Genomic DNA, 22,507 nt, shown 5'->3' with positions numbered 1-22,507 from the left:
TAGACACCCTTCATCTGATCTGCAGTTAGATAACCTCAGTCTGATCTGGAGATAGATTACCTCCATGAGATCCAAAGATAGATAATCTCGTCTTGTCTGGAGTTAAAGAGCCTTACTTTGATCTAGAGAGAGCAAGTACTTCAGCTTAATATGCAGAGAAACTCTGACTTGATGATAGAGAACCTTTATCTAATTTAGAAATAAACAACTTCCATCTGAACTGAATAAAAGGAATATCCTTCTGATGTGGAGACAGAGAACCAACATCTGACTTGGAGATAGAGAACCTGTTTTGGATGTGTTGCTAGAGAACCCCATTTGATCTGGTGATAGAAACTCTCCATGTGATCCTCAGATAGAGAGAGAGTGATTTGTAGATAGACAGCCTCAATCTGATCTGCAGACAGAGAACCTCCCTTTGGTCTGGAGATATGGAATCACTGCCTGATACAGAGATAGGGAAACCTCATCTAATTTGGAAACAAAAAAAACCTCTGTCTGATCCGAAGTTAGAGTATTAGTCTGATTTGGGGATAGCAAACCTCAGTCTGATCTCAAGTTAGAGAACCTCTGTCTGAACCAGAGTTAAATAAAAACTCCTTCTGATCTTGAGATGGAGAATCACCATCTGATCTAGAATTCAAGGACCAGCTTATTTGATCTCAAGCTGATCCTGAGCTAGAGAACCTCTGTCTGATCCCGAGACATAGAATCGCAATCTGGTCTTGACAGCGCAGAACCTCAATAAAATCTGGTTTGAGAAAACTTCAATCTGGCATAGGAACCACAGAACCTCTGTCTGACATAGAGACTGGAAAACCACGAGCTGCATGAAGAGGAATGACATTGAGATTGGATTCCCCAGGTTTATATAGTGTCAGCCTTCCTCCGATATTTTGAGTCTCAGTCTTCAGGGATTAAAAAATAACACGAGAGATTGTGATTCCTACAGAGTTTGCTTAAAACTTCTTACTCAAAAGGCTTGTGCAATTTCAGGATATCCAGACGTCATCCTGATTTGGCGAATTAGCCTTCTGTGAAAAATGGCATGCCTCATCCTTGTCTGCAATAAGGTAATGCTTGATATCTACTAGTTGTGTTGAATAGGGTTCACCAGCTTTTAGTATGAACCCTGGATGTCTTTTCTTTAATTGGAAAAACTGGATACCCTTCTCTGGTTGCAAATAGAGTCATCTCGATTTGCAAATTAAAGTGGTGAAGCCAGAAAACAGCTGTCTGATCTAGAGACTATTGTTCCTCACATTGAAATGTTTGTAGGGGGATTTCATAGCTGTGACAAGGACGTGACAAATATCAATCATAGATAAACGTGGCAATTTGAGGGTCAGTTGATGCTGAAACCAGGAGTGCCGTTTTCTTCTACTTTACTCTAAAACTAGTTTTCATGCGAGCTCAGTGCAGGCTGGCAACGTTTTTTTAAAGCAATTTAACAGTGCCAAAAAAGTGCCAATTTTATCATGGAAACTCATGCAGAAATCTTTGGAATCTTGGGGAAGTAGTAATTGTGGTGGTCTCAAATTTTAAGGAGAAAAACATCACAACTCTGCACACCCTTGGAGGGTCTGAGTACACTGATCTAATTTTCTTGGAAATAGGGACTGCTTATGTTGTGGAGATTATACAGACTGATATACTTTGGTAGCTCTAAACTTTTGCTATTACTAATAACAACTGCCACACTTATATAGCATGCTCTAGCATTTGTCTGCTCTTTAGGTATTGTTGAAATTTGTTATGACCAACTTCGGTGGTACTCATTTTATCAACATCAGAAGGAAGCAAGGTAGAGTGGCTCAGCAGGATTCAAACCTGTGATCCTCAGGTTACACACACACATCAATTCAATGGATACATTTGCCTACTGAACTATCATAGTAGCCCACATTGCAACAGAACTGAACTTAGATCAGAAAACTGTAGGATGAGGAATCGTCCTCACCATAAGGGTGAATCCAAAGCATTCAGTGAAAAAGCCACAGAGAACCAGAGAGACGCACAGCAGGGCTGTTGTGTTCTTCATCTGAAAGAGAGAAGGTATGTTAGCTAAGCTTTCACATGTCTTCTTCACCTGATATGTGGCAACACAATAGGGTAATGTATTAGCAGGCGCACAGAAGCATGAGAGGTAAACACTATAAGTCCATCCCACTGTTCATAGGGATGGCAGAGGACATTGCCTCTGTCTTCCTCTGTGCTCCACCCACCAAATTTAGCAGGAGCGGCCCATGCAGGTAATAGCACTGGTGCAGGGGGCGGAACTTGACAGATGACGAGGAAAATTAAAGAAATAAGAAAGTTCCCCTCTTCATCATCTGTCAAGTCCCCCCCACCTCGCCGCTCTTATCTGCACGGGCTAGTCTATAAATTAAAGCAATGGTGTCTTTAGAAGGGGGCCAGATGAGACTCGTGCCCCAGCACTATTTGTCCTGGCCCTATCACCTTGTGCCTCACCAACACAGTTGCAGAACGCGCCAGGAAGCTATAGAGAAAAAACAAACAGCATTGCACCTGGCTAGTCATATTAAATTGGCCAACTAACTTTAATTTCAAAGCAGTGAGCATACATAGACATATATATATACACACACACACAAATATGTACAGGGCATAGGTTATAGTAAACTCAGGTAAGTATAATTGCTGAATTTCTGTGGTTTGGTACGAGTAGAATCTGAGCCTAACTATAACCTCCCTGTAACCTTTGGGTTTTTTCAGTGAAGTTTAAAAAAAATTCTATTTCCTAACTATACCAAGTCTGTAACCTTTGTTTTTTACTTGAGTTTTGAAGGTTTTTCAAATTCTATTTCCTAACTATAATGGCTCTATAACCTTTGGTTTTTGTAAGTGAATTTCCGTGTGTTTTTTACCTAGTAGTCGCGTTTGCAGAGTGGTGGAGAAAGGTGGCAGGCCTCAAACCACCTCTCAGGAATCCTGCTGTGTTTGACTTACTGGAGGTAACAGAAGGGCTTTTGGGTCCCCAAGGACCCTCAGCATCCAAGACGACTTTACCCCCCAACCAGCAATGCGCCAGAAGGCACGTTTGCAGAGTTGAGGAGAAAGGGGGTGAGGCCTCAGAAGACCTCTCAGCAATTCTGGTGTGTAAGACTTACTGGAGGTAATAGGAGGGCATGTTGGCCCCCAAGGACACTCTAAGGCCAAGAGGACGGCATCCCCCAACTAGCAGTGCGCCAGGACGCATGTTTAAAGAGTGGTGGAGAAAGGGGGCGTGGGCTCTGAAGTCCTCTCAGCAAGCAGGCTATATGAGACCTACTGGAGGTAACAGGAGGGCCTGTTGGCCCTCATGGACCCTCAGCATTCGAGCAGACTTTTTCCCCCAACCAGCAGTGCGCCAGGAGGTATGAAGAAAGGGTGTGTGGCCTGTGAAGACCTATCTACAATCCCACTGTTTAGGACTTACTGGAGATAACAGGAGGGCTTGTTGGCCCCCAACCAGTTGTTGTGCTCCAGGAGTCATGTTTGCAGAGTGGTGGTGAAAGGGTACAGGGCCAGCCGGCGAATTGTCAGTCTTTTTTTTCTTCATTTATTTGGGGAGGGGTCCGCATGGCCCCCCCATCCCTGGCCCATTTTCGGCCCAGGAACCCAATCCCCCAAGGCCTACTTTGAATGGGGAGGGGGGGCACGCAGCCCCCTCCCAACCCGAGCCGATTCCGTCCTTGGGGACACCATCCCCTGGAGTCCGGCATGTAAAAAAAAATATATATATATACTAAAAGGGATGGGGACAGGGCTGCCCCGCTCCCATACCAGTTTTGGCCCCAGGGACCCCATCCCCAGGGGCCAGCATCTTTTGTAGAAAAAATAAAATATTAATTCATTAGGCCCCCTTCCGGGCTGATTCCAGCCCCAGGGACCCCATCCCTAGAGTCCAGCCTCAATTGTGGGGGCCTAGTCTCACTCAGGGCACCCACTCTGTCTGGGACCTCAGGTCTATACCGGCTCACCACCTCCTGTGTGATCCGGCATTGTTTTGACAGAGAGGGTGCTGCTGAACATGCAGCTTCCTCTCTGTCGAAGCAACTGCCCTCCACCTCTAGCAAGCAAGAGTATTTTGGGCTCTCACTCGCTAGAAGCACAGCACAGTTTGATATGGCTTGGTGGGAGCAGTAAACAGCTACGTCTTGGGGGTGGATATATATAGATATATATATATATATTACCTACTGGCGGTCACCAGTAGGTAGTTATAGTTAGGATCTATTTTCCATAGGAAAATCTGCAACATTCTATTCGCAATAACTTTGGCGCCAGTTGACAAATCTTCGCAAAATTGTCAAAACTCGTGGGACGCTCCGGTCGGCTCCTATCTTGAAAGTTTTGGGGTGATTCGTCAAGTGGAGGCTGAGAAAAAAGGGGGGTCCCAAAAAATGTTTTCCCCATGCAATTTTCATAGGAAACTTTAGACACGGCTGCAACGGAATTACCCCAAATTTAGCAAAGAGGTAGTTCTTGGTTTAGAAAGAACCCTTTTTGTTAAATGGTGTAAATCCGTTCATTAGTTGCTGGGAAAATCAAAAGTAAAATCATATATATATCTATGGCCGCGCAGGATCCACACACCCTCCCGATCACGAGCTGTATGCTAATTGGCTGTCAACACTCCAAACCAGGAAGTGTTGGCAGCCATCTTGTGCCTCGGTAGAACCGAGGCACAGGAAATCAGTCATACAAGTGCGCAAAATGCAAAAAGGGGGCAGGGTAGAAACACCCTGACCACCACCCGGGGCTGGGGGGCTGTGAGCCCCCCACATATATTGCATTGAAGCCCCGGGGGTGGCGATCAACAGAGCTGGGGGGCTGTGAGCCCCCCGCACATATATTAAGAAAGTTCCGGGTAGCAGTCCCTGGTGCTTGGGGGGCTGCCACCCCCGGGGTTTTCAGAGTGCTGCAGGGAGGGGACGGGTCCTCCGCCGCGTTGCCGGTCTTATTTTTCTTCTTTTTTTTAAAGAAGGGGGCTGTGTGGCACCCCTTTTTTTTCCTAATTTATTGGCCCTGAGGACCCCATCTCCCAGGGCCTGTTTCCTAATTTAAAAAAATGCTTGCAGCAAGTGCCACTGTGCTGCGTTGCAGAGAGGTGGTCAAGGCCCTGCCCCTTTTTATACCTCTCTGCAACACAGCTCTGTGGCGCAAACTGGAGATACCTGGTGGGACCCAAGGGACACTCAGGATTCAAGGGGACTTTATCCCCCAAATTAAAATGGCCATAGGGCGTGTTTGCACACGTCAACTCAGCTCCCCCCTTCCTTCACCAGTGTGCAAACGTGCCCTGTGGAACGTTTTAAGAGGTAGTTTTAATCCCCCTGCCCTATGATGTACTAGGGGCTTACAAAGGAGGACATGCTAATCACAGGGGTACCCCAACGCATAGTGTTCCCTAGTGTATGTAGGTGTTTTAACTGTATTCTAAGTGTCTTTTAGCATAGCACTGACTCTAGGACTGGTTAGTCAGAGTCAGTTACCACCAGTACCCATCTGAAAAAGTTGAGGGTACTGGATGATTTTGCAACATGGCCTCTTTCTGCTCCTCTGTTTGTTCTTTCTGCACGTCTTACTTCTTCCTGCCCTTTTCTTCATATTTGAGGACTTCTGTTGCTTCTTTCTGATTTTCTTTTTCTTCTTTCTGTGTGTTTTTTCTTCTTTCTTCACATGTCCTACAACTGTAGGCATAGTTAGAAACTAGCATTTAAAAAACATTTGAAATTAACTGAAAAAACCCTAGGTTTCAGGCATGTTATAGTTACAAATGAGCATTTAAAAAACCTTTGAAATTCACTGAAAAAATCATAGGTTTCAGGCACGTTATAGTTAGGAATTAGCATTTAAAAACCCCTAGAAATTCACTGAAAAAACTATAGGTTTCAGGGGCATTATAGTTAGTTGGACATTTCACTCGTACAAAACCATTTGAATTCCTCTGTTTTAGTTAGTTTAGTTAACTATAACTCACGCGCCAGCAATGCACTGCTGATGATGTCACATATTACATCACTCATGACATGGTCAGTGACATCACTCATGACATCACTGATGACATCTCAAATGACATCACTGATTACATGATCCTTGTGATAGAGTGGCAGACCTCTCCTCCCCCTAATCTAACCTTTGATAACACACTCAAAAATAGAAACTAAAATTTTCAAAACAATGGACATACCAATACCACGTACAACACACCTATTCAGTAATTCCAAGATCTACACACACACATGCACTCATTCATCAACAGTCCTATACAGTCACTCATACATGTACTCACTCATTATATGTACTCATACACCTATAGATCCTGTTACACAATGACACTCATCCATAGAGTTACTCACAAACATAGTCACACATGCAAACAAAGTATCAAACATCCATTAAATTGCATAAATAGTTATATACACACCACCACACTTACTGCTACAGAAACATAAACATACTTACTCTCTTAAGCAATCACTTATAGAAACACAGAATAATTTATACAGGAACTCTTCCAATCTCTCACTCTCACATACTCTCACTTATATACACCAATACTCACATATACTAGTTTAAAACATATGTAGTTACTTATAAAGACACTGTTGAGACAGTCATTCATTCACTAACATACCCATACACACACTCATCCACCCATACAGTCCTGCATACATGCTGTCTTTAACACATACAAAAAGTGAGTCACTCATTCATGCATCTAAGCACTACGTAATACCCCCACCGAACCATACAGACACTCAGACACTCATACTGATACTGAAAAAACAACTAATAACCTATATAGACACTCATGTAGCTACTCACCAACCCATGCAGCCACTTATACACAAAGTGAGAGACTGATATAGATGTTTATATATTTATGCATTACTAACTAACCCATGTATTCACTAAGATACACTTAATCAGTCAGTTATACAATAAAATATTTTTTTTAAATCATCCATTTAGACACTTATATACCCATTTATTCTTCCATCGACCTTGAGCTGTACATATATAAAACATATTTAATTTTCAGATAAACACACGTTCACTGGATGATGTCATCAGTGATGTCATTTGAGATGTCATCAGTGATGTCATGAGTGATGTCACTAACCATGTCATGAGTGATGTAATATGTGACATCATCAGCAGTACATTGCGGGCGCGCAAGTTATAGTTAGCTGAACTAACTATAACGGGGAATTTAAATGGTTTTGTACGAGTGAAATGTCCAACTAACTATAACACCCCTGAAACCTATGGTTTTTTTCAGTGAAGATATATATATGTATATATATATATAAATATATATATATATATATGTCCACTCTAAACCTCTCGATGCACGAGAAACAATGGGCACTCCAGACGGGGTAAGAATGATTTCCATATTTCGATTCACAGCGTTTCAGTGTCCTGATGCGTTTCGGCTGCTCCTAGCATCTATCAAAGTTGCACAGGTCATCAGGCCCTTTCTTTTTAAAGGTACATTGTGTCATAGACATAAAAGACATCAATGATTCAATAGTCTTTCTTCTTTTTTTCTTTTTTCATTTTTTCATATTTTCTCTTTTTTTCTCCATTCTTCTTATTTCAATACAGTGCATTAGTGTAACACAATCCTGTGTACCTTACCCTGATGTGTACAAGCTTTTGACCTGGGAACTAAGTGGGCTAGATGGATTCTATAATATTTTGGGCCAGTGCCATATTCAATCTCTGATAGTTATTTCCTCGTAATGAGAACGGACAGGAAAAAGGTATTGCACCACCCACCATAAATAGGGTGGGTGGTGTACTGTCAAGTGAAGTTATCTGGCAATCCAACAAAACCATTGGAAAAGGTGGAATCGCCCAAAATACAACTGGAGCTATGCAACAAGAAAGGATTCATCTATAAGGTTTATTGTAGAGCCTAAACTGTGAGATTGGAGTTACCCAGAGAGAATATTGTACCTGTGGTGAAAAGTAAGGGTTCAATGGTGCAGGCAAATCCTAAAATGAAAATTCATATTCATGTATGTTGGTGGGCTCTCAATACAAATTTTGCTGCTGTTCAGCTTCCACCCATGGAGGCACATTACACAGTAGATGATAGCGAACATCATAATTACTGTGATACTATACATAATTAGGCAATATGGATACCAGCCTGACTGTTACGTAGAACAGCTAGACCAGTATTCAAGTTGCCCCAGAGTGTAGGCTGGAGTAATCCCATAGGCAGACCAGTTTTTAGAGTCTCTGATTATGCAAACCATACTGTGAACAATTTCTACAATCCTCAGGACAGGTCAAACACCGGAGCTGGTAATACTTAATGATTTCTATCCAGCGGAACTATCTATTCAGTGCGAGGCCCACATCTCTGATGTTGGACTTGGCTCTCTCTGCAGGGTCATCCCCAAACCTTTTGCCTAAACGCTCCTGTATCAAAATCCGTTTTTGTGGGCTTTTATGACTCTAACTGCTAACCAATGCTAAAGTGCTTGTGAACTCTCCTTTAAGCATGGTACAAATGGCTTACACCCCGTTGGCACATTTAATTGACTTGCAAGTCCCTAGAAAGTGGTACTACAGTTAACTAGGGCATGTACGTTTAATGCTGGTACTGGTCCTGCAGCACTACATATGCCACTCACTTAAGTAGCCTTTTAAACATGTCTCAGTCCTACCATTGCAGTCTGTGTGTGCAGTTTAAACTGCCATATCAACCAGGCAAAATAAACATTTTGCCAGAGCTAAACCTTCCTTTTAATACATATAAGTCACCACTAAGGTAGGCCCTAAACAGCCCATAGTAAAGGGTGCAGTGTAATGCAAAAGTTGGACATGTACCTTTAACCTTTACATGTCCTACCTCCACATAAGATGACACTGGGTTACCTTATTACATTTAATAAGTGACAACTTTCAATTGGAAGCAGGTAAGAGTATAGAGTTTGGTGTTTAAAGAACTGCAATTTAAAACCCTCTTTAATGGGGGTTTGAAGTCACAAATTCTGAAAATGCCACTTTTAGTAAGTAGTTTGCATGTCCCAACTATTGGGTGCCTGCAACCTGTAACCTGGGTCACATGACTAGATGTAGCTGGCATCTGGTCTTTCCGTATTTCTCCCAGACGGTAGGACAAAGGGGGAGTAGGTGTTAGCTGGATGGGCGATCTCTGACTTAATATGTGGGTGGAGCTGTCACCTACCACACTTGCACATCACAAAGACTCTGTCTCAGCACACTCACATAGGGTTTCAAACCAGCCTATTGTACCCAAGACAAGCTGGGGTCAGGGCTCAAAGACAGGACATTCTAAAAACCTTTGTTGGTGGAAACTTCTAGAAGCTTCCCCTACTGCAAAGCTGGCAGCAAGCACAAATATTGGACCATCAGACCCAACACCTCAGGACACTCCGGAACCTTTGGATAATACAGAAGAAGAATGCCCTGCTGCACTGCTGCTTGAGGCCTGCCCTACTTGCTGAGAAGGAAGAATGGACCCAGGCTGAAGTAACTCCAAGTGTCAGCTGATTGACCTCCTGTTCTGAGCTACAGGGACATAACAAGCTCCAAATGCTTCCCTGCATCTGACCACCTGGCCTACAACTGGAACTGCCTGAGTCCTGCTGGTCTCGGCTGAAGGGAGTTCCTGCTCCCCAAGAGGTGCCCCATAGATCATAGACCCTGGTGTGGCATCAGTTGAGCTACCCCTCTAAGAAAAGGAGAAATCCTGAAGTTTTGGCGTCTTGGCAACTACAAATATTTCATATCTTGCAGCGCACCACCAGCCAACGCAAACCTCCTCACTCTACAATGGGCACCAGCAACGACTGTCAATGCAAAATCAGCGCTTTTTGCTTCAGTGTTGACAGCAGGCGAATCTCTGCGAAGACCATTCGCTTACACATCAGGGCAACCATGACTTAAACATTGACTTGTATTGAGCACGCGGTTGTGTTCTCACTCTGCACACGGCCTCCTTGGGGTTCCGGGGTACTTACCTTGGGTCCCCGGCTCTTCTACGTCTTCTGGGTCCAGTGCTACAGCGACTACTGTCCGTGACACCCAGCCTACTCTTCGTGCTACAGCGAAAATAAATCAATGACGCACGCCCTTCTCTTTGTGTCCTGCTCCACCACAAACTGTACTGTTCTCTCTAGACTGTAGAAGGTAACTCTTTCAGCAAGACTAACCTATCCTGTATCATGCCCATGCTCATCAGGTCACCTGATATTGTGACTTTTACCTTGCAGTTTGTGCTTTTTAAGCACTATACTTACCTGAAACCTCTGAAATTGCGTATCTCCAACTGTACTGATTGGGTTTTTGTCATTTTGATGTAACATAATTTAGTGCATTTTACTTTACATTTCTAAATTGGTGTGGAATTTTTCTTGTGTTGTGTTTCCACTCTATTACTGTCTGAAATGATGCATAAATACTTTACACATTGCCTTTAAGTTAGGCGTCACTGCTTTTGTGCCAAGCTACCAGAGGGTTAAGCACAGGTTAATTCCGGGTTTGCTTGTGTTCCACCTTGTCAAGAGTTGTGTTTGCTGCTTAAGTAGGGTTTCACCACTCTCAACCAGTAACCCAATATTCAACATCCCTACTGTAGGTAGTTAAGTTACAGTATGCATGTATTACACTCTCTATCAACCACAGAATCACTCTATACAGACAAGGTATTGGACCCTAGGGTCAGGAAGAAAACTTCAAACCTTCAATCCTTGGTCTTGTAGATACTGGTACAAGTCTTCCAGTAAACCCTGATTGCTGCCGACCAGAGACACAATTCTGCCCTCCTGTTGCTGAGCCAAGCTCGAGCAGAGGAAGGCAGGACAATAGGTTTCCTGTCACATGGAGGTGTGACCACCTCCCAGACAGGACTGAGTGTATTGGGCTAGGGTGGCGCCACCAGACTGCTTTGAAGGGCACATTTGGTGCCCCCTTGCATTACCCCAAATCACTCCCACTTGGTAATCTCTCTACTTTTACCTTCAGCCACACAAACCCTTACCCCTCCTCATGTAATACCTCCCCTTGATCCCACAATGGCTCCTCTAACTCCTCCTATCTCCTCTCCTGGCCACCATCCACCCCATTATCTTTTCGATAACAACTCCCAACTCCCCTCCCAGACCCTTTTTCCCCCATGACACCATGTTTACTCTTGAGAATGCTTTCTCTCACACTTCACCTCCTCCTTTACCCTGTAACCTTAACACCACTCTCTTCCCTCTGCCCGGTTTCCCACCTCTTTCTCACCCAAGACCTTCAACCCCGAATAACTTGGATCATTCACGCCTACCACCCGATCTCCTAGCCCCCTTTCCCATCACACTTCTTACCCACACACTCCTCAATATAGAACTTCACCTCTCAACCACAGTGTTAGAACTCTCTTCACTCAAGAATGAAGTCACTTAGCTCTCCACAAGGAACCATTCCCATTGCTCTTATCCTTTAGATCCCATGTAAATATACCCTGCGCTCTTTATCCAAGGGATAATTCCCCCAATGACAACTCTCCTCTTAGACCTCCAAGCATTGTTAGTTCATTTAGTCAGCCTCTCCCCTCGACTCCTCCTCCCCCCAACGCCCTCCCTGACCTCAATAAAGACTACCCCCCCACCACCACCCTTACTATGAATTCCCCTCCATCTCACTCATCTATCCAGTGATCCTGGGTACTAGTACAATCCCGCCCTCCCCAGCTTTGCCTAGACCCCCTCAGCAACTCACTAGTATCTACCCCTGTTCTTTCACAATTCCAATAGACCATAAACCCCTCAAATGCATGCTGGTAAATTGTCGATCGGCCTCATGTTACGCTACTGAAATCGCTGAAACCATCCTCAGTGAATGCATTGATATCCCCTTTTTTACAGAAACCTGGCTCAATTCCCTCTCCACACCAAACCTCGACTTGCTCTCGCCTCCTGGTTACTCCATCCGTAGAAAAGACAGGCCCGACAAAATTGGAGGGGGCCTTGCCATAATTTATAAATCTGAACTTCAACTCTCTCCTTCTAACCATCATGACCCTACCACCTATGAATACCTTTGGGCAAAGCTTATAGTCCCGGGTTCACCTAAGATCTTCCTACATAATATCTATCACCCCCCTGGCAAAACTCTTTCATTTGTTGAAGAGCTGTCCGATCTTCTTATACAGTCATCTATCGCTAAATTTAGAAACCTCTTCCTTGGAGACTTCAACCTCCATTTTAACAAAAACGATGACCCTTCGGTTATTCTCATCAATGACTTACTTGACATCAATGATTTTAAAGAACTCTGTGATTCTCTTGCTCACTCCAAAGGAGCCATCCTTGACGCTATTATCACTAGTAAGGATCTGGCTTCTCTCTCCCACATTACCCCCATTGATTGGTCTGATCACCACCTCATCCTCTTCACGCTTAATAACTTTGTGCCCAACCCTCCCTCCAACTTAACCAAACAAAAGAAGTTATCCAGAAACCTTCACACTATTCCTCCTGGCGAGCTCGAGACGAAAATAAAACATTATTTACAGCTCACTCCTCCTTCTCAAAGTCCCACCGATCTTACTGAACACTACAATAATTCTATTAGTAAAGCACTTGATCTAATAGCACCAGCTAAATTAAAACTACAAAAAAATAAACCCTCCAGATCCTGGTTCAATACTGACCTTAATAATGAGAGACGTGCTCTCAGACAGACTGAACGCACTTGAAGACAACAGCCTTCCCCCTCTAACCTTATCCTCCTTAGAACTGCAAGGGCTAACTACAAAAACATATCTTTAATGAGAAATCAAACTTCTTCCGTTCACAACTTGACCGGGCTAGAAATCGTCCCAGGGAGCTATTTAACGTCGTCAAATCCCAGACTTCCTCAGCCCCCCTAAACTACTGGCCACGGCTGAAAGATGTGAATGAAATTGTTAGCTTCTTTTCTGATAAAATTACTACGATTGATCAAACTTTCGCCCTTACCCCCTCTAGATAACCAACCTCCCCTCCTTAACCTCCCCTCCTTTTCCCCTTCCTCTCTCATCAATCCCACTGATTCTGAATAACCCCCCCCTGCTGTCACCCCCACTGAACCTTTCCACTCTGTTCCTCAACTTAAAAACAAGGGTTCCTGGAACTACTTTTGCCCAGTTTCTGAACTTGATGTCCTCAACATCATCACCAAGCTCAAACCATCCTCACATACCAAAGATACCCTCCCGGCCTATTTTGTGCAAGAACTAAAACACATCATCGCCCCCCTATGGGACCTCTATTATCAACGCCTCCCTTGCTAATGGTTGTGTCCCTGCATCCCTACAATTAGGCCAAATCACCCCCATCATCAAAAACATCACGGCCGATCCTAATGACTTAAACAATCTACGTCCTATCTCCAACCTTCCTTTCCTATCTAAGGCCCTGGAAAAATGTGCCCTGCTTCAATTGAACAAACATGTTGACACGTTCAACCTCTTGGAAGCTTTACAATATGTCTTTAGAAAGGACTGTAGCACTGAAACTGCAATCCTCAACATTATCGATGACATCCATGGTTCCCTAGATAAGGGTGAATCTTCCCTTCTCATTCTACTAGACCTCTCAGCTGCCTTTGACACCGTTAACCATATAGCTTTACTCAATACTCTCAAAAAATGTTTTGGCTTGGGTGGTGACTTGCTCAAGTGGTTCACCTCATACTTCCAACACAGAACCCAACAAATTAAAGTCTGTAATTGCCTCTATGAACCTCGGCCAATCACCTTGGGTGTCCCCCAGGGCTCTATTCTCTCGCCCACTCTATTCAACCTCTTCATGGAACCCCTTACTCTTATTCTTAAACAAGCGGGACTCAGCTACCACCTCTATGCTGACGATACACAACTCTATTACAGAATCAAACCCCATGATGAAGTCTAACATCTAAATGACACTTTGACTAAGATACACTTGTGGTTCCATTGCAACCAACTCAAATTAAACCCTAAAAAAACTGAAATCATTCTATTCTCTTCTAAAAACAACCCGCTCCCTATCCAAAACTGGATCTCTGACATTAAAGCTCTCAACTTCTCTCTTACCATCTCTAACTCGGTCAAGTCCCTCTGCATCAGCGTCGACCAGAGCCTCAGTCTTACTCCCCACATAAAAAACTCAGCCAAAGGTGCTCTCTTAACGCTGCACCGTCTTAAAAAAATCAAACCCTTTATTCCTGCTGATGACTTTAAGTCAGTAGTACAATCTTTGGTCCTGTCCAGAATTGATTACGGTAACGCCATTCTTGCTGGAACTCCTAAAATCCACCTAGCCCCTCTCAAATCTATACTTAATCTTGCTGCCAGGCTAATCACTGACTGCAAACACTTTGATCACATCTCCCCCATTCTTAAAAACCTGAAATGGCTTCCGATCGAAGGCAGATCTACCTACAAGACTGCATGCATCACACACAAAGCCCTCCACCAAAATACCCCTTCCTACCTCTCGGACAAACTCCACAAAGCAGGTTGCACTAGAACTATGAGGAGCACTAACGCACTTGTACTTGTCCCTCCTTTATTCAAAAAGAAATCAACGCAATCTCGCTCTTTCTCTGGAAATGCGCCTTCCATCTGGAATGCCCTTCCCAAAGATTTACCTCCTACACCTGCTTCAAAAAAGACCGAAAGCTGCTCCTTCTAAACAAATACTGGGATTTTTAATTTATTGTTCACTGACTATTAATTTTTCTTTCTCCCTACATGGTCATTATCAACTCCCTTGCTCATCCTTTTTTTTCTCTCTTCCCATCTACCGGCTCTCACCCCTTTTTGTATCTCTCAGAATTTCGCCCTCCCTTTTTTTCCCCATTTACCACAATATTACTTCTCTCTCCCTCCCTCCCCTCTCCTAAAGTTCTTTTCAATCTCTTCTCCCATCCAGTTCCTCTTACCTCAATCTGTTATTTTTCTTTGGTCTATTTATTTTTCCCAAATTTTTCAAAGTGCCCTGCCTCATTACCAAATTGTACTATTACTCTTTTAGTAACTATGGTATTACCAAATGTTGTAAAGCACTCTGATACTCTTGGGTCCAGTCAGAGTTATATAAAACCCTTTTATAAATAAATAAATAAATAAATAAATAAGAGCTGTTGGTTGCAAACTGTACAAAGGATATGGGAATATCCTCCCCACTGTCCAGTCCCTCCTGTGGGAGGGATGCTTGAATCGTCCCAACCCTTTCCTTAGGGTAATTAAGGGCTTACCTGTGGGTGGTTCTGTACATTCAGATCTGAAACCACTTCATCGTCTGGGCACTTTTGAATTCGCTGTACCTTGCGTTGGGAACCGAGAGTGCAACTGGGAATACTCCTGCTGCTCCTGGTCTCGTTGCCCTGCCAGTCTTCTGCGTCCTTTGTGCCTGTGCTCCATACAGGTTCCTCTACAGGCCCTCATCATTGGTGAGCTGCTCGAGGTCCTCTTGTAACTCCTGTGCCTTCAGCCCGTGGGTCCTCTTAAGAGTCTTCTGTGGCTCCAGTGGGCTTCCCTGCTTGCTCGGGGTTTGCTCTGACTAACCTGCTCATGGTGCGTCACTTGGACCTTGCTCGTCCTAACACTGCACCTTTATCGTCTACTATGTTAGTTGCCGTTGCCATGGCTTGTTGGTACTTCCGATGGACACCAATCCCCTGGTTCTTGACATCCAACGTGAGATAGCTCGTGAACAGCTCCTGGTCTTCCACAGCATCGTCCGTGCCTCCTGGCCTCTCCCGAGTGGCATAGACTCTGTCCCCTCTGCTTACAGGTACCTCTCATCCTGAATCCACATTTGGGTTCCACCCGACTCTTTCACCTTCTTCACCAGCAGCATCTTCACTGAGGTCCTTCATTGTGGTCTACAGCGGTTTCTGACGTCACTTCGCACCTAGGCACCCGGCTTCCCTGGCGTAGGTATCCTGGTTCCCAGGGTATCCACGTGTGGGGTCGACTCTCCTACCTTCTATCTTCCATGGGGTTTCTTCAGGTTCCTCAGGGAAGGGCCCTTCTTCTTAAAAACTGCAACCACGACTTACACATTGACTTGCATTGAGCACACGGTTGTGTTCTCACTCTGCACACGGCCTCCTTGGGGTTCCGGGGTACTTACCTTGGGTGGTTCCTTGGGTCCCCGGCTCTTCTACGTCTTCTGGGTCCAGTCTCAACTTAGGTCGTGGTTCGCATTCTACTTTCTTAGTATATGGGTTAGTCAACCCCCGGGAGACCACTGTATAATTGTGCTGCTTATCTAGCCTCCAAGAGGTTCCTCTTAGGTCCTGGACCTTGGTGGCTCATGCTTTACAATTGTTTTCCTTTGAGTTAAGCCTGACTACTCTGTGCCATAGCTACCCAGGACTGATCTAAGCTTTATCTAAAGAACCCTAACTAGACTTGACTTGGAATAGTGACATTATTACTTGGTGAGGTCTCAAAACCACCCCAAGTTATAATTAATTTTCTTCAGAAATCATGGCGTTCATCCTACAAATAACATTGTGTCAGCAATGCATTTCAAACTGGTTGGTCCTATATCAGGGGGATCCACTTGCTAAGTTACACATAAACTGTAAACAACAGGTCTGCATGGCTTCCTGCTCTTCCTCTGTCAGGAACCTTGCTACGGGGGTTCCACAGTGTTCCACTTTGAGCCCCCTTCTATTCAATATCTACTTAACCCCTCTGGTCTATCTAGCAGAGAGGCTGGGGGCAAAAGTGATAGCGTATGCTGACGATACTCAGCTGCTATTTACATGGGAGGGCTCTGATATGGACACTAACATCGCCCAGTCGTACCTAGCATCGGTATTCTGCTAGTTAGCCCAGGCCTCTCTAAAGTGCAACGAGGACAAGTCTGAGGTTCTCCTGTACGGCTAGTTTCCCTCGGATTTTAGACAATCTCTATGGCCGCCTCAATTCCCTTGCCCGCGTTTTGAGGCCGGACCTGTTAAAAATTTGGGGGTGTGGTTTAGCAAGGACCTTCGGTTTATCGACCACGTTAAAAAACTGACTGCGATCTGCTTTGGCACTCTCAAAACACTCAGAAGGATCTGCTTCATGCTCCCGAGAGTGGCCAAAGAGGCAGTTGCTCGTGCTTTAATCCTCTCGCGGCTCGACTATGCCAATGCTCTGCTCATAGGTCTACCTGACTACTTGATGCAAAAACTTCAAACAATACAGAATGCCACGGCCAGACTCTTGTATAATGCCGCGAGTAGATCCAGTGCTAGGCAATATTTACGGGATCTGAACTGGCTGCCGGTGGCGCAGCGAGTACAGTTTAAAGCTATCACCCTGGCCCACCGGGCCCTACATGGACAGAATCCTATCTATCTCAGGAAGCGTTTTGCCTTCCATGTGCCGGACCGACCTCTGCGATCTGCCTACTTCCGCCGGATGATTGTCCCGCGCTTCTGCAGAGTTCGTATGGGATGCCAGTCAGTTTCTGTTAAAGCTGCAGCAGCCTGGAATTCGCTCCCTATGGATCTTCAGCTTATCCAAGAGTTTCATCTTTTTAAAAAACGCCTGAAAACACATCTGTTTAGTATGACCATCTAATTGACTTACCCTTCTGCCCCAGCCCACCCACGCCAGGACACTCTTGAGTATTAGTGCGCGTTACAAATCCTCTATATCTTATCTTATCTATATCTTATATCTTAAATTAAAATGAAACAGCAAAAAACATAGTATAGTAGTAATTGTTCCTACTCCCTAAAATGTTCATATGGAGTGTTGTATTTTGGCAAGACAGAACGTAAATTGAAGACCAGTATCTCTCATATTGTAAAAGCAGCATTAAAAAAAAACTGGTAAGTTTAATGTACGTTCATTTAAGTGGGGAAAGACAGAATGTGAGCCAACTTAAGTTTCAGGTACTAGAAATAGTTGCTCCAGTGTCAAGGACTGACATCACAAATAAGTTGTTTAAGAGAAATTGTTTGGCTAAAAATGTTGGACACTGTTTAGCCCAGGGGTTTAAATAGGATTTCAAATTTTGTATGACAATATTACCTAATGAACAATGTTTTCTGTGTTTTGACATTGGGACATGCCTGTGCACACCAGTACTGTGTTTGTAATGTTCCTCACAGAGGTGAACTGTTTCTTAGAAATTGTTTGCTATACAGCAGTTTACCTGCTATATAATAGTAGAGTGTAGCTAATGGCTAGATCACGCTTGGCTCAATTTTCTATTCAGAAGACCATTGTTGGTTTGATGTTCCAATTTAGTACAACACTGTGTTGTAAAATTGACATCAGTATTGTTTGTATTAGTGAGCTCAATCATTAAGCTATTTCCTTTATGGCCGCTCTTTAGGATTTTAGTGGATACACTTGTATCACATTAGGTAATAGGAATTTTCAGTAGATGATTCTTGCAATAATTTAATCATCCAATTGTCTTCTTTGAGGTCCTGGGTAATTGTGTTGAATCCATTCCCCCTGTTAAGAGTTAATATAAGATAGAAAGCGGTTTGTTAGCTTTTCGCTCCATGTCGGTAGCATATATTTACAAAGAGTTACCACTTAGCAGTAACTATTTCAGCCACAATTTTTATGATGCAATATGTTTTGCACATTAGGGACAATGGTACGTTGCCCACATAAAACAATGTTACTTGTGTTTCTTCATATGACATACATATGACCTTTCTGTTTTCAGAAGCGAGGAAAGTTGAGTAACCATTCCAGTATGGCCACCACCCAGTGCTTAATTTGGGCCAAGTGATTTCCTGTGGTCAATAACGGCACTTAATTAGCAACAGCAGCACTTATGACAGCTGCCACATGGTGGCACTGTTTGTGTAATATAGAGATAAGCACAACAACAGTTCATTACTCAAATCAACATTAAAACAACTAATACCTGCCTCCCACTCCATTCTTACAGCTTTGGGAGGGTTCGACCAGTCTGAATTGTCACACTTGAAGCGGTGTGATGGCTTATAGTTGTGTATGTATTGTAATTGGCAGCTCTGGTAGGGGCAATGGGTGGTACAAATTGGGGTGGCCTCCTAACGAGGGCCCTGGCACTTAATATTTTACAATTTAAGTAGTGCCCCACCCCATATGCTTACAAACTCGGTACTCACTCATTTAGAATTGAGAGCTTTAATGAAGATGTTTTCGTGATAACACAGCGTTGCCAGGTACACTTTAATATCAGTGTTTCCCTGTTAGCACATTGTCTGGCAGTTTGTACCCCCTATTTACATTGAACATTTATTCCACGTTACTTATGACTGCTGACAAATAAGGAGAGGTAAGCACACATTTTCGCTTTTTTGAAGTGCTATATATCAAACCACGTTATATGTATTAGGATTAAAAGGCCTGCCTTAGGGCTAACTCATAGGTTTTAAGTGCAGTGACCTCAGATATGGGCCTAGCACCACCTTACACAGGCTGAAATGGCACGCGTGTAGTCACAATTTGAGTGGTCTCCCAATGGTGGAATAATACCTGCTTCAGCCCAGTGGGGACCCCGGTGTACCTATGCCATGGCTACCTTATACTAGGGACTTACAAGGGTACACCAGTAGCCAATCTGTGATCCAATTTAGGGAAGAAACACAGAGACTGGGGGCCTGATTAACAGAATCCCAGTCAGACTAGTTAGAAAAACATCATGACAGAGATGCAGTATTTAGGCCAATTTGAAGTTTGTGTGTGAGGAGGACTTACTCGCCAATGGGGCAACTATTTCCACAGGTGAACCCTACCCAAGTTTACATTTCTTCCTGTGGGTTTGGCTCTAAAAAGTCCAACAGTGCATCTCTCCGCCCTAATCCTAGATGCTGGGATCCTTTTTCCCTGGGACAGAACCCTGGACACTACCCTGAGGTGGGTCCAGTATAATTATTGAACCCTCCTCGAAAAATGGTTCTACAATGGGTTTTACCCCCTTGGAACAGAGAGAGCCTGTCAATAAAAGAGTTAGTTTGCCATGTCAAGTTGACAGTTTAAAAGCTACCCGACTAGGCTGCAGTGGCAAACCTAGAGTCATGTTTTCACCTTGTCACAGCAGTGGTGGCACAATAAGTGCTATAATCCACACGTGACATTTAACTTACTATCCCTGGGAACACATTGTACCATATACTAGGAACTTATATGGAAGCTTAATATGTCAATCAGGTAATAGCTAAGTGCACATATTATTTTAGGGGTCCAGAGCACAAACACTGGGACCTGGTCAGCAGGGCAGAGTTCACTTGAAAGTAAAAAGAAAACAGCAGCATCCATTAAAAAATTGGGAGGTGATCCTGCAAAAAAAGATCACTTTCTTTACAATTTGTGCAGCACCTTGAGACCCTCATGGGTGAGTAGCATGCTTACAATTCCCCTGATAGATTGATTAATTGACGTTGTAAAACTGAAGCATTGATTTACTATTTAACTTGTGATGATGACAAATATAAAGAACAATTTGAAGTCAGTTTTATATTCATCATCATAAAAACTTTAGTTCGGCTATTACAGCCATAAAAGCACATACAGATTCACAACCTCTTCGAATTCATATCATAAAAGAAAATACAGTTTCATAAAAAGGACTGAATGATAAAATGATAGAGACAAACATAGCAGTAATAGTCACCCATTGGGAAGCAGGCAAATAAGCTGATAATCATCATTATCTATGTTATAATAAAAAACAAAACATTAAAAATATAATTTCAACTAAGAATATTAAAAGAGAAAAATATTCACAGCCTATGTCTTTATAAAAAACCGAGGTCCCAATAGCAACCAATTGGTCGCGGGTATTAATAGATCTCGCATAAGTTGTTAAAAAATGCATAAATTTGCACACTAAGTTTTAGCAGGAACTAACAGCCAGATGCATCAACAGATGGAATTGCGATTCCTAAATAGCGATTTTTAAGGAATCGCTATTTAGGAATCGCAAAAGCCTATGCATGTAGGAATCGCTATAAAATTAGCGATTCCTACACTTACCTTAATTGCGACTCGCAAATTGTGAGTCGCAATCAAGGAATGCTGTACCATTCATTCCTGTGGGCCTCCAGGCCCATAAGAATGAATTGGAGATTGCATTTGCGAGTACCAGTAGGTACTCGCAAATTGCTCATGCAATTTCAAGGGTGCAAGGGTGTCAAAATGACACCCTGTTGCACCCCTGAAATTGATCTGTGCACATAAGTTGCGCACACACATTCCCTCAGGGCATGTGTGTGCGCAACATGAAACTTTGAAAAATGCACAAAAGTGGGGGCGTGGCCAACTGCCGAGCATGGCGGCAGCTTAACTCGGGAGCTCCACAAGGCTGACCGGCCCGCGCAATTATCCTTAAGTCCATCCGTACATTAACCCGCCCGAAGGAGTGAAGTCGGCTCGGGGAAGCAAGCGGCACACACTGATCCGCCCCCGGCGAAAATCCGACAACGAGAAGTGCTCCGTTCGGCGAAGGCGTAGTGGGGCCTCCGCCTGCCCAGTAGCACCGGCCTGGAGTGCTGGACGTACCCGACCGGAAGTCCACCTTACCCGGCCAGGGGGCATCGACTCTGGCCGGCGCCCACGTCCCACCGCCAGAAGAAAGGTACCGGCGCGAATTATAATCAGCGCGGCAGCCAGCGGACCTGAAAACGGCTGCTGCGCCGGGGTCTGAGAGAAAGTTCCTCCTACACACGGAGTGGGCGCCCTCGGGGGCTGAGGCGTCCCTGCCCGGTGGCGGCGCCATCTTGGGACTACGCAGCCGGTCGGGCATCCCACACGCACAACAGGGCAAGGCGAAATGAGCCTGTGATCGAGCAGCCCGCCCGCAGCCCGGTAAATAGGACTCCGGCCTGAGGCTGCGTTGGGAGAAGACGGTACTTGCAGACTGGCAGTGCCTGCGACTAAGGCGCCCATAACGACATTGAGAGCGACAGTGCGTGAGAGGGAGAGTCGGACCTGGCGGCTCGGACACACCGATACTACAGCCCAATTGGAGGGGGGACCACCACAATCAATTGCTACCTGCGAGGCACTCATAGCCCAGACACCACCAGTGGCACATCGCAGCCCCACACCAAGGCATACTGTAGCGGCCACGGAAGGAAGGGCCACGCACGTGGTGGGACACAGAGACTGACCCCCAAGCGGACAGAGACCCGGGCTGGGCATCGAGGGGCTACAGTGCACTGCGGTCCGAGCTCCTGCGATCTACGACACCAGCGCCTACCCGGGGAAGAGTGAGAGCAGCGGGAGGCTGGACCTGGAACCACTGGACAGGCCGGACATTACAGAGCCAAACACAGCACTATGGCAGGCAAAAACACGAGGAATACTACGACGCAAGCGAGGCTTGATAAATTTGCGTATACCCAGGATGGCCACTCACAAGGGCCTGGGCGTCACTCCACTGGTGCATCCACAGCCACGGGCGGGGCCGGGAAAGTCACACTGGAAGACATCATGAAAACCCTCACTGAAGTCCAGGCGACAGTGGGCACCATTTCCTCCGAAGTA

At 44.6% G+C, this 22,507-nt stretch overlaps 1 protein-coding gene across 2 annotated transcripts in view; it reads right to left on the bottom strand.

Annotated features, from left to right (window-relative positions):
- Positions 1-22,507, bottom strand: part of LOC144767548 (galanin peptides-like) — a 129,658-nt gene that overhangs the window by 51,383 nt on the left and 55,768 nt on the right. For both annotated transcript variants that reach the window (XM_078650965.1, XM_078650964.1), the window contains exon 2: positions 1,961-2,041. In XM_078650965.1, coding sequence (XP_078507091.1) covers positions 1,961-2,041 — 81 coding nt within the window. The remainder of the gene's footprint in view (positions 1-1,960; positions 2,042-22,507) is intronic.

Source organism: Lissotriton helveticus, chromosome 7 (assembly GCF_964261635.1).
Source record: "Lissotriton helveticus chromosome 7, aLisHel1.1, whole genome shotgun sequence".
NCBI lineage: Eukaryota > Metazoa > Chordata > Amphibia > Caudata > Salamandridae > Lissotriton > Lissotriton helveticus.
This window is presented reverse-complemented; position numbering and strand designations above follow the sequence as displayed.